Source organism: Eptatretus burgeri, chromosome 1 (genome assembly GCF_056783735.1).
Source record: "Eptatretus burgeri isolate ZD-2024b chromosome 1, Ebu_testis_v1, whole genome shotgun sequence".
Classification (NCBI taxonomy): Eukaryota; Metazoa; Chordata; class Myxini; order Myxiniformes; family Myxinidae; genus Eptatretus; species Eptatretus burgeri.
The window spans coordinates 20,996,459-21,009,745 of NC_140961.1; the positions used below are offsets into that span (position 1 = coordinate 20,996,459).

Below are 13,287 nucleotides of genomic sequence, written 5' to 3' on the forward strand. Positions count from 1 at the left end.
ATGACTCGTCTCGCATCAAATGTCTTGCTCTTATATTTTGATGTTTTGTCCAAGTCGAGTGATTTGAAATACACGTGACATTTGCATCCTGCTCTTTTTGGGTGGATGGCTTTGGTGCTTGCCATGTGCAAGTCGCTTGATCTTTGTACTAGTCTTCCTTTTAGTCTTTTTATTTTGTTTTGTAATCTTTTTCTTTTTTAATTTTCGTGATCTTTTTGGGAATTTTCTCAATTCTCCAGAAACCACGTTCTGAAACCCTCAGGGCTTCTCTAAGGCTCATGTGTGGCAGCGCCGTACGATTGCAATCGGAGTGTCTGAAAACACTGCCAGGTGAACCAGGCAGCCAGGTTGATCTCCAATTGATCACCCAGCAGGTAACGGAAGACTGTAATCCTCTCCAGCATTCCTCCCTCCATCCCTTCCCTCTCCTTTCCAATCTCGTCTCCATTTCTCTGTCGCATGACCATATTCCTTCTGGCCTTGTCTCCTTGACGAATGAGTATATCTTGCTGATTATTCCCGATCTCATTCTGCATCGGTGTTGGGTTGATTCCACATCAATCAATCAACACAAAATTTTATGATCATCAATTTTCATGAAACTTGCCATGGTTTTAGATTCTAGCCAACAAAGTAATGATACAAAACATCTTTCAAATCAATCCTTCCATTGTTGGTTCTTGATGTTGTGATAGAAAACCATCCTGCATCTGACCTGGCTTCCATTAGCACTTGATTCTTATTAACCTTCAGAGATTGACAAAGTACCATTCAATAGGGTTTGAAAAGACAAAACTATTGAGCACAAAGTGTTCTTTGAAATGTTTAATGTGATTACGCTGACCTTTTATTCTCCCTCCATTTACAACTTCGATCAACTTGGAGTCAAACCGATCCTGAACGATGAAGCCTGGGATTTTGAATTTTTTTTAATATATGTTGGTTCCACAACAAATAACTTTAATACTGTTCCACAACAAATAAATAACCTTTGGTTTTAACTTCCTGAGATGATTCTCAAATCTTTGTATGACTCCAAAGATGAAAAAAAGAAATATGCCTATCGATTTGAGAATCTTCTAATTTATATATAATGGAGGAAAAGTATTACCGTATGTTGAAAGTTGTATGTTTCATCAACACCTCCGAGAGGATTTGACTGAGGAAGCTGAAACGTTCAGGAATTACTCAAGACAGCCTCAAGGTGTGCTTTCTGAAGTATCATTTGATTTCATCAAGTTAAAAAAAATTTCACCAATCTTGGCATTTTCTTCCTTTGGTTGGTAAGGGGTACAATTATAATTATCTGAGCTATATAACCACGATGTATTATATGTGCACATAAACAGTACACATTTTTATTTTCGAGAGCGATTGTGGCAGTGGTCTGTTGCCTATACACCGCCCAGATAAAGGGATGCGTCAGAAGAATGTGTTGCATGCTTGTAACAGGATCTCCTGTAGGACAGGTACGCTGCTATGGTATTATTTAATCTTAAGGATAATAAAATTCCACCTCCCCTCCCCTCCCCCCCCACCCCTCCACCCTTCAAGCTGCTTTCGTAGGGCATGAGAGCTTCGAGTGTGTTTAATATTCCATTTTTGAAACCCAATCACATTTTCTTGGCCATACAATCATGTGAAATGATAAGTGCTTTGTCATATACCTTGGCTTCATGCCATTGAATTCAACTGTTACTATCTCCCTTGAACCCCACCCTTTGTCCTCATCTCACCCTAGGTTATTCAGTGTGCATATGATATCGCAAAGGCCGCTCGCCAGCTTGTCACCTTCACCACCAACGCAGCTGCCATCTGAAGCAAGGCCGCGTTTTTTGATCGCCTGGGAAAAGAGCTTGAGGGAGGCCAAGGCTCGGGGGGCAGACTGCGGAACATAAGTTACTCGTTTAACATTTAATATCTCTAACCGAGTTCCTCTGTATTTTATGGTGTTGTATTGTATTGTATTGTACTGTATGGTATGAGCATTATGCTATATTATTGTTTTCCATTGACCGTTACCAAGGCTTTTGGCCTCGTTCAAACTCGATGGTTCAATTCCTACTCGGGAGGGTCAAATTCGAACCCCTCCCCCCCCCCCCCCCGTGACTTTGTCTTGTCAGTGTTTTAGCCACGAACCCCTGTTGCTGTTCCTGAGTTTGCTATTTTTATTCAGCATCGGCAGATCTTGTGTTTGAACACTAGCAAATTGGTAAATTCTCAGTGGAGCTGTGTGACGAGGTGCAACTAAATGCAATGTTTGGTAGTTTTGGCTTGATTTTTTTTTTTTTAATACCACATCACCATTCCAGCGTTAAAGACGAGGTGGAAGAGCAGGTGCATGCACAGTTTTTATTTTTATTTTTTGATCGACTGGCACAGCTGATAAGCAATCACCTGCGTATCTCGCCCACCTTTCGAGAGTATAAATTCTCTCTGCTCCCAGGGACGTGTCTATTTTGTGTATCTTGTCCTGTGCACTCTTCCCACTTCCCTTTATTTTGCTGTACAGACACTTTTGACACTAACAATTATCTTTTGTAAGATGCGCACGTGTTAAGGGAGGAGTGCATGGGTTTTGGATGCAATTGTTGAGGTTAATTGATAACTTTGAAAGTTTATATATTGGCAAAAGGTTGAAACTAAAAAGGAGCGGCCATTGAAAGCATACATTTGGGTTGTGTAGATGATTTGATCGGCTGATCTGATCATGAAACTTGAGAGGTCGCACTTGAACGTGCCAGTTAGTTTGAGGTAATGCCATGTGTTCACTCGTAGAGCCAGAGAGGTGAAATAATGAGTTTGGATCAGAGAGATGAATGGATGAGTGGAACCATGAAACGCATGACATTTCTACTGAGAAACCAGGAAGTCCTGCAGCTGTGCTCGTATTGAGGAGAGTCTTGGACACCAATTCCAAGGCCAATGAAATGAGCCAGGTCCTCTCCGATTCAGACAGAATGGAACTCATCTTGCACCATGAACCGTCTTCCTGCAAGACTTCCAGCTATCAATCCAACCCACAATCCTTGGGACTCTTGCTGCTGATTAATGCAATATCCTTGCAATCTTCACTGCAATATCCTTGTGGGTGGTGGTACAATGCACGGGTCAAAGGACTTCATGCTGATTAAGTTCAAGTGCAGCAATTTTAGCTCCATGGACTGCCTCAGTTGTACATGCTTCAAAAACGAGTGTAAACATTTCTTCAACTTTGCAACAAGTAGACATCCAGACCTCAAAAATGGTGCAATATCCTCAAACCTCCTAAATTGGACACTGGTGCCTCCTGAAGTGCAACACTCCTAGATTTGTGGGTTAATGTGAATGTATGAGTTGAAGCGCTGTCGGGTTGAAATCAAGATTACCGAATGTGCGTGGAACTGGTGTATTTCTTCGAAGATAAATGTAATTGATGAATTTTGATCCTGGATATTCCACAAACGTGATTATGTTGAAATTCATCCCAATGTTTGTGGATCACAGAATACAGAAAAGAATGTTTTACACACCTGTCTGGAGGCTAAATGAAAGGATGTGCACAATTTTTTTTAAATGCTCGCAAGTCATTGGTACCATGAATGGAATGCTTCCCCACCTCATCCATGTTGTGGAATTGCGTGATGTAACCAGTGCCCCGTCTTTCTCCGCCTAATAAACACATGGCATCGAAGCCTCATATGGGAACGGTTGCAGGCCACAGTTTCAGGTCATGATGTGGAGGAGGAAAAGAAACTACCAACCTGGAAATGTAACTTTGCATCAAGGGACCCTAGTGGTCCTGCCCAATGTTTTGGAATGTTCTGGTGTTCGCTCCAGCACAATGCGAAAGTTGCCATAACATCACCGCAACACCGTCAATTGTGTTTGATCTGATTGCTCTCAAAGGATGGCCACCCATGAAAAATGCTACTTGGTCTTCCCATGTACCAAAGATGCACTCCACCAGCAACTGTTACAGTGGCCCAGTAGTACGGCACAGTGAGCGGCATACGCATGACTATGCAAGCCGTAATACACAGGCTGCTTGCTGTCTGACTTCTTACAAGGAGAGTGACTTCCTTATGGATGCATCATCTCAACAGATTGCAGTAACAGTACGAAGGTGCTGCTTGGTACAACGCATGGGTCCAAGGACTTCATTCGACCTTGTTGGTGGTACAATGAGTGTGCCGAAGGACTTCGACCTTGTGGGTGGTGGTACAATGCACGGGTCAAAGGACTTCATTCGACCTTGTTGGTGGCACGATGCACGGGTCGATGGACTTCATTCGACCTTGCTGTTGCTGATGACTGAATGCGAGTATGATGGAGCAAGCAAGAGCGTTTTGAATTAAAACAACTTTGTGCATGACCCCATTATGGCGGAGTAACGGTGTTCGTCCGTAGGGTGAAGAAATAATATCTGCATGACAGTACCATTTTGAATCCATTAAAGTTTTGGTTGACGTTAACGTGGGACCATTTGCTGAACTCTAACAAACTGCGATCACTTCCTGAATGTGTGCCAAAAAGGGACGGTTATTAAGGCAGACCATTCGGGGGTTCGTCGCTATCATAACCAATTAGGTTAAAGGCACTATTTAAAAACTTTTGTTCAATTTGGTTTTTGATGTGTACTTTGGATCGTTTGACTTCTCTTTTCGAATTGATTGGTTGAAGAATATTAAAATGTTTTCGAAAGAAAACTCAACCAACGGTCAATTCCTTGGTCGTCATCAAGCAAAGACCGTGACTGAACAACAGAGTGACTGGCCTTGTAATGTGTTGCTGCTGAAAGTTTCCACTTGTTTGTTGCGGTCACCAAGAGTTATCGATCGATACAACACAGACTATACACCCAACATATAATGTTCCTGTGGTATTTAAATCTGCATTTGTTCATATATATGACATTGATACTGTATTGGTTAAAAAGAGAATTACTCCCTCAAAAAGACATGCATAAGATGTTCATTTCTTTTCTTTTCCACATCTTAAATGCAATAAATTTAATTGTCCATGCATTGTACTTGTATCACTTTGGGTTGGCGACCTCATCCGTTGTTTATCCTTCATGTACTAACGGTGTGGCTTTTATTTATTTATTTGGGGGGAGGGGTGCTGGTCATCAGCTCTGTTGGTCTAGTTTTGGGTGATGCTGGTGAACCTTAATGAGGTGGTCACGTATTTCCGTGGTTTTCTCCCCAAAGCGCCGTAATGTGTGACCCGATACGTGTAAAGGTTATCCCCAGGTGCGTCACCAAGCCTGGTATGCCTTTGTGTACTTCTTTAATGCCCTCCCTTCCCACAATTACCTCCGCCACTGAAGATGGATGGAGGTTATGTTTTTGCTCCTGTCTATTTGTCTGTCTGGGAGCATGATATTTCAAAATGTTGTGGACTGATTCGGATGAAACTTGGTGGATGAGTTGGGTAGACGGGTACGAGAACAAGCCATTTCAGATTTGGGTTCAGGTCCGGATTAAGATCAGGCCAATCAGTGGGATACAAAATATAAACTGTTCAGTCTACCGGAGGTATGCGCTCTACCGAGTGCCTTTCTCATTGCACGACTGTATAGGGTTAGCCAGGGCTGGTAGGAGGGGGAACGATTGTGGCCCAAGTCTTTAACGAATTGACTGGCCAGGCCTGATGTTTGGCCAAAAATAGCAGGAATTTGTAATTTGTTCAGGATGCTGCTGATAACTCACCGACTCGTCACAAAAGACACTGTGGAACGTCGACCAACCACTGCTGGCACACTCGTCCTCTGGTTTAACACCCACCAGGGGGTGTGGACGGAAAACCCATCGATGTCTTGCCATGCATGTGAAACACTAGGGTTACTTTATAGCTGTCAGGATTTGATCCCAGGCAAAACAGCTCAGAAGGGTGGCATGCGTACCTCTGTAAGCTATCTTGCCAGACCCCAAGCCTGATCTTGCAATGCACAAAATCTGTGAAAAACCAATGAGCAGTTCCTCTGTATAGGTCATCCCTTTGTCTCTATGTCCCTGGTTTAATGCTATTATCATTAAGATGTTGCAGTGGCTCGATCTCTGATCACTTAGAAGTTTAACAACTTTCCTCACCAGGTTGCTTTATTTTCTCAGTAAAAAGGAGCTTCGTCACTCTGAGGAATGACCATCATTTCGTGTTAATTCTTCAGAAAAAGTACATTGCAAAAATGTTTTTGTCCTTTAATTTGTTTTGACAAATCGGGAATTTATCTTTGCACTTAGATATAAACAGCAAGTCCAAAGCATTCTACATACTTTTATTGTGACAACAGGGCAGCAAGGCAGAGGATTGGCAGAGAATACGAAGTATAATAGAGAGCAGAGTGAGAGGAGATTGACAGCACCATGGGATTAAAAGCACCGAGAGACATTCTTCACCGTCGATGTCTATCTCCTGCTGTTCTTCTCTCCATTTTCCCTCTTCTTTTTCAGAGATATGTGAATTAAAAACGTTTATATATAAAAAAAACAACAAATGCAGAGAATTGTGCCATAGAAATAGATGAGAAACATTGGGCAGGGTGATTGTGAGAAGTGATTATTAACTCGTTTGTGTCTCTCTCCAAACTCTCCAGTTACTTCATTTCCTACACCTGCTGTGGTCCTTGGGTCCCCCCATTTCCAGCTCCCCTAGTGTCCATCTCCAGCTCGGTCATGCTGGTTGTCTCCTCACTTTTTGCCATAACCTTTCATTCCTCCTGGAACGGGGCCATTGGCTGCACCGCATCCGGGACCTTCGGAGAGGGGTAGGGGGATAGGAAGTGGAAGATCAAAAGCATAAAAAATCGTTTTGCACCGACACTTCACAAACTGCTTTTCGCCATTGTTTTTCTACTTTTCATGATTTATTAGTGGATTGTTGCTTCAACTCCCAGTCTTTTTGTTTTACCTGCTTTCCTCGAAGGTGGAATCGCTTCACCAGTCTAACTTGCATGTCATGTCGCCCATGGAACCGACTTCCTCGGTCTCATTCAATCTCATTTTTCTCTCCAGTGCTTCAAGACGGATGTTCACCACCATCTCAGGTCATCCCCCATCCATACCCATGATCTATTCTACCCTTGTTAACCCTCTCCAAAGCCACCTTTTTCCAGGTGATTAGGTTCCCCCACTCCCTCGCCCTCCTCTTCGCTTTGTTTTATTTTTTGTTCCATTTCTGCTGATTCCCCAGTTTTCCCAATTACGCTTCTGTACCCAGCTTGACCATCCCCACTGTCATCCTCCTTTCTTCCCTTACTCTCGTTCTTCCCCGTATCCTTTCCTCCTCCATGTCTCCTTTCTTGTCTCTACCCTGCTGTTGGTGTGTCCCCCTGCCCCCTCCTCTGTTATGTCCCAGTTCGTTTTGTGTTCTCGCTCCTCCACGAGCCTCGACTGGATCCAAGAAAAAAGGTGATCCAAAAGTTGTTGGATTAATTATAACTTTCTATGTTAAGTGTACAGCATTGAATAGCTCATAAGTGCTATAAAATAATAATCTTCTTCCAGGATAAATTATATTATTCCAGTATTCTTGCAACATCAGGGAGTACTTTGGTAGTGTAAAACTTCTTGTCGAACTGATGTTGTATTTTGAATAATTTCACGTTATTAAAAAAAAAAAATCCTTCGATTTTCGTGAAGGGAAGGAAGAAGGCCCCCATCTATTTATCATGTGGCAATGCAAAATGTTGGAATTCTAACCCCCTTCTTCCGACAGCCTCACCTGATGCTGTATACTTTTCCCTTTCCTCCCCTCTTGTTACACCCGTTTCCTCACAACAGTCTTTCTTTCCTACCTTTTGACCTTCTCTCACTCCCCATCACACTGCCTCTTCCTTTTGCCATTTTAAATAGCAAATATGTTGTTGCCTTCTCCTCATTCCTCCTCTCCTTCCTCCTTCGTTTACAGAATGAATACATGAAATGGTTGAGTCATGATTTGTGAGACTTATTGGAAAAGGAATAAGACACTGAGCAAGATCTGAGTAATTATTGGTGATTGACTATTGCAATGCCACTCGTTCACAACCTGCCACCTCAGCTGTATTATTAGCTCGCCTGTTCGAAGAACAGAGAGCGATACGCCCGGCGTGAGTGTGAAAATGTTAAAGTTTTTGGTGCAAGTTATTTTTTCCTTTCATATATATATATATATATATCGGGGCGTATAATGTGATACCTGTCGTCCGTCTGTCTGTCCGTCCGTCCGTTCCTGTCCGCACTCTAACTCCCAAAATTTTCAACTTTCAGGTTTCATATTTGGAACATAGGTACAGACTGTGGAGACGGTGCGTCGTGACATACGTTCGTCATCTAAAGTGGTTGCCATGGCAACCAGGATGCTGTTTTCCATCAGTTCCTGTCCGCACTCTAACTCCCAAAGTTTTCAACTTTCACGTTTTATATTTGGTACAGACTGTGGAGACGGTGTGTCGTGACATACAATCATCTAAAGTGGTTGCCATGGCAACCAGGATGCTGTTTTTCAACTTTCACGTTTCATATTTGGTACAAAGGTACAGACTGTGGAGACGGTGTGTCGCGACATACATTCGTCATCTAAAGTGGTTGCCATGGCAACCTGGATGCTGTTTTCCATCCGTTCCTGTCCACAATCTAACTCCCAAAGTTTTCAACTTTCACGTTTCATATTTGGTACATAGGTACATAGGTACAGACTGTGGAGACGGTGTATCGCGACATACATTCGTCATCTAAAGTGGTTGCCATGGCAACCAGGATGCTGTTTTCCATCCGTTCCTGTGCGCACACTGTACCGATGTTCCAAATATGAAACGTGAAAGTTGAAAACTGGGAGTTAGACTGTGGAAACGGTGTGTCATGACATACGTTCGTCATCTAAAGTGGTTGCCGTTTTCCATCCGTTCCTGTCCGCACTCTCACTCCCAAAGTTTTCAACTTTCACGTTTCATATTTGGTACATAGGTACAGACTCTGGAGACTGTGTATCGCGACATACGTTCGTCATCTAAAGTGGTTGCCATGGCAACCAGGATGCTGTTTTCCATCCGTTCCTGTCCGCACACTGTTCCTATGTACCAAATATGAAACGTGAAAGTTGAAAACTTTGGGAGTTAGATTGTGGAGACGGAGTGTCATGACATACGTTCGTCATCTAAAGTGGTTGCCATGGCAACCAGGATGCCGTTTTCCATCCGTTCCTGTCTGCACTCGAACTCCCAGTTTTCAACTTTCACGTTTCATATTTGGTACATAGGTACAGACTGTGGAGACGGTGTGTCGTGACATATGTTCGTTATCGAAAGTGGTTGCCATGGCAACCAGGATGCTGTTTTCCATCCGTTCCTGTCTGCACTCTAACTCCCAAAGTTTTCAACTTTCACGTTTCATATTTGGTACATAGGTACAAACTGGAGATCGTGTCGCGACATACGTTTGTCATCTAAAGTGGTTGCCATGGCAACCAGGATGTTGTTTTCCATGTCGTCGCACAATTCTGTATATACCTTCTTGTTCGTGCGTATATTGTGCTCACTTGCGCTCTTGTTACTGATTACAATATACAAATACATATATTGCTTTAAAATTATTTGGATCAGACTTCACTGCAATGCTTTATAAAAAAAATATTAATTAGTAGACTAGTCTTTTAAAAACGATAAATGTACAAACAGGCGAGCATTGGGTGGCTTTGACACCAACTCTGGTATACTTTCATGTTAACACCAAAACGACAGATTATTGTTGTGAACATGTGTGCACGTGGTTGGTGCTCGAGTCAGCTGATCGTCCATACCTTTCTAAGGTCATTCTGGTTCTTCTACCTGTTTGTGTGTCCCACTGGCATCTCATCTACATATCCGAAAACCAATCACAAGAATTCACTCGTACACAATTCACAAAAATTTTCTTTTTTTCTGAACACTAACAATTCGTCTTCGAGCATCATTAGCAGAGCATATGGCTGTGCCACGAATCCAGTGCCCTCTAAGTTAGGGTAGGAATTTATAATATGTTCGTGTTGGCGATAGCTTGCCTACTCTTTGTGAAGGGCATTGTGGGATCTTTAACGCCCATCAACTAATGCCGGCAGAGGGGACACCCAACGTGACATCCATACGAGGGACAAACACACAGTGATGCCTCGCACTGCCTGTGAAGCACCAGGATGACAGTTTGTAGCTGGGCTGAGGTTCCAACCCAGACTCGACAGCTTAGAGGTGAGTGTGCATACATTGAGGCCATCCTGCCAGCCCCAGCAGAACAATGGAATTCGCGATTATTTAATTGTAATTGGTTGCATAGTCTTGTGTTGTACTTCACATTTTCTTCCACTCACCCATGCATGGAGCACCATTCTTCCCTCTGCCAGCCCCTGTGGAAATGAAGATGTTTCATAATGAGCAATTTCAGGAATTTATCGGGCGTATCAGAAGTTCAAGTGAAAAATAACCGGATCCGAAAGCATTTTTGGGAAATATGTGTGAGCCTTTTTGAATGTTGCATTGCTGGTTTTGGTAGTCCTTGATCGCCATTGTGATTGCTCTGTTACGTGACGAGATGAGGTGTAATTGCATCTGGCACATCTTCCGGCATTCGTTTTTGATTAGTCAAGCAGCTGCGTCTTCTTCAATGCCATTTTGAACACGAGTTTCAGAAAACTATCAGTGCCGTCTACTTTGGGGACCCACGCAGTCGATCGTACATCTCCTATTCAAAAGAATTTCCAAATGCACATGGGGTCGATGACGCTTGTAAACACAATCACCAATATCCTAAAAGCAGGAAATACCAATCACCTTGGAAGCGATAACGAGACCCATCATTGCAAAATGACTGTGTGTAAGGCCTTTGTCCATCGCTCAATCAAGGGAGGTGCAAAGTGCCCCTCCCTTTATCTGTGATGGTTTCTCTGTTTGCAACTTCAACACAGGGACTGAAAATTCGTTTCTTGGCTTTGACTGGACGTAATCTGCTGCAAATTTCAGAAGTAAATCCTTTGTACGTCGAGGTAATATGACAATATATTAGCATTGACAGCTTCGTCTACGTTTTTTCATGAAAAATGTATGTCAAATATATTAGCATTGACAGCAAACTGGAGTTCATAGAACACCTTACCCTGTGCAGTCTTGATAAACGACATGGGCAGGGTATGCAAGCGGAAAATTTGATTGGTCGTGATGTAAAATGCCGCAATATTTTGTCCAAGTACTGCTATAAACGGAAGGGCTTTGAAAGTGCCAAAAGGCAAAAGATTTTTAAGGTTGAAATTAAAAAATAAAATAAAAATCTGAATTTAACCACAATGTCTATCACCTTATTAACCTCTGCCATCGAAGATGGACGGAGGTTACCGTTTTCACCCCTGTCTGTTTGTTACTTACGAAATCTTTAGATTTCGTAAGTATATTGGTGACTTCCGTTTTTGTTACTTATGAAATCTTTAGATTTCGTAAGTATATTGATGACTTCCGTTTCTGTTTGTTTGTAGGCACGATAACTCGAGAACGGAACAAGCCACCAATGTCAAATTACACCACGTGATTCAGGAGGGTGATGGCTAGCGCTGATTAGATTTTGGTCAAAATCGGTCAAAGGTCAAGGTCACAGTGAGGTCAAACATAATTCCGTAAATTCATTTGGAGAAATGGAGTATTTTTGCTTCGCTCGATGTAACGAGTTCGTTTTAACTTCGATTTTAATTTTGTCTTCGGTTTTTGCGATCGCTTAAAACTCGGTTGTCGAAATTCTGGTAAAAATCGGATGTTTTGGAGACGTTTTAAGATTGTATAAAAAATATTTCACTCCACGCGTCACGGGTCGTCCCATGATGCTGTGCGCTCGAGCAGACGCGTCGTTGAGTGACGTTGAGGTTTTGCTTGGAGAAATGGAGATTTTTTGCTTCGCTCGACGTTACGAGTTCGTTTTAACTTCGATTTTAATTTTGTCTTCGGTTTTTGCGATCGCTTCGAACGCTTAAAACTCGGTTGTCGAAATTCTGGAACAGCGATTAAAAACTGATATATATAATAAATAATAAGTCTTTTATCAGATTCTTCTGAAAAGTAATACACCTTTTATCTGGCATATCCTGCTGGGACTGAATCACTTTTTTAAAAATAAAAACAAAAAAAATGGAATTTTTATAAGAAATCTAGTTTTTGTCTGGGACTCATTATCTGCAAACCACAGTGTAAAATCGTAGACCACAATGAATTCAGAATTCAAGCTCCCCTTGGGCTTCTGACTGATTCATGCTTTTGTTAGACAAGGTCAGAGGTCAAGTTGACGATTTCGTAAGTACCAGTCTGACTGCTTGTTTGTTTGTTTGTTTGTAGGCACGATAACTCGAGAACGGAAGAAGCTACCAATGTCAAATTACACCACGTGATTCAGGAGGGTGATGGCTAGTGCTGATTAGAGTTTGGTCAAAATCGGTCAAAGGTCAAGGTCACAGTGAGGTGAAATATTCGATTTTTGATGGTTTGGTACAGATAACTCGAGAATGGAAGAAGCTACCAATGTCAAATTACACCACGTGATTCAGGAGAGTGATGGCGAGCGCTGATTAGATTTTGGTCAAAATCGGTCAAAGGTCAAGGTCACAGTGAGGTCAAACATAATTCCATAAATTCATATGGAGAAATGGAGTATTTTTGCTTCGCTCGACGTTACGAGTTCGTTTTAACTTCGATGTTAATTTTGGCTTCGGTTTTTGCGATCGCTTAGGACGCTTAAAACTCGGTTGTCGAAATTCTGGTAAAAAATCGGATGTTTTGGGGACGTTTTAAGATTGTATAAAAAATTTCACTCGATGCGTCACGGCTCGTCCCATGATGCAGTGCGCTCGAGCAGACGCGTCGTTGAGTTGCGTTGAGGTATAATATAATTGCGTGGAGAAATGGAGATTTTTGCTTCGGTCGACGTTACGATTTTTGATGGTTCGATACAGAATCATTGTAGAAGCTTCTTGTTTGCGTTGGCTACCTTCTCGAGAGACAGCTTTTATTCGACAAGGTCAGAGGTCAAGTTGACGATTTCGTAAGTACCAGTCTATGACTGCTTGTTTGTTTGTTACTTATGAAATCTAAAGATTTCTTAAGTATATTGATGCCTTCCGTTTCTGTTTGTTTGTAGGCACGATAACTCGAGAACAGAAGAAGCTACCAATGTCAAATTACACCACGTGATTCAGGAGGCTGATGGCTCGTGCTGATTAGATTTTGGTCAAAATCGGTCAAAGGTCAAGGTCACAGTGAGGTCAAACATCCAAAAAAATGATAACTCGAGAACGGAAGAAGCTACCAATGTCAAATTACAC

At 42.3% G+C, this 13,287-nt stretch overlaps 2 protein-coding genes across 4 annotated transcripts in view; one reads left to right on the forward strand and one right to left on the reverse strand.

The window, feature by feature from the left end:
* The window catches only part of LOC147033982 (ARF GTPase-activating protein GIT1-like), a 149,025-nt gene extending 142,554 nt beyond the window's left edge, over positions 1–6,471 (forward strand). The window contains exons 18-19 of the mRNA XM_085848641.1: positions 240–374; positions 1,742–6,471. Of these exons, the coding sequence (XP_085704767.1) occupies positions 240–374; positions 1,742–1,819 (213 nt within the window). The 3' untranslated portion in view covers positions 1,820–6,471. The remainder of the gene's footprint in view (positions 1–239; positions 375–1,741) is intronic.
* LOC147033984 (uncharacterized) overlaps positions 6,246–13,287 on the reverse strand; it is a 57,916-nt gene continuing 50,874 nt past the window's right edge. For all 3 annotated transcript variants that reach the window (XM_085874351.1, XM_085874361.1, XM_085874343.1), the window contains 2 exons: positions 10,303–10,338; positions 6,246–6,736 (listed from right to left, as the gene is read on the reverse strand). In XM_085874351.1, the coding sequence (XP_085730477.1) occupies positions 6,672–6,736; positions 10,303–10,338 (101 nt within the window). In that variant the 3' untranslated portion in view covers positions 6,246–6,671. The remainder of the gene's footprint in view (positions 6,737–10,302; positions 10,339–13,287) is intronic.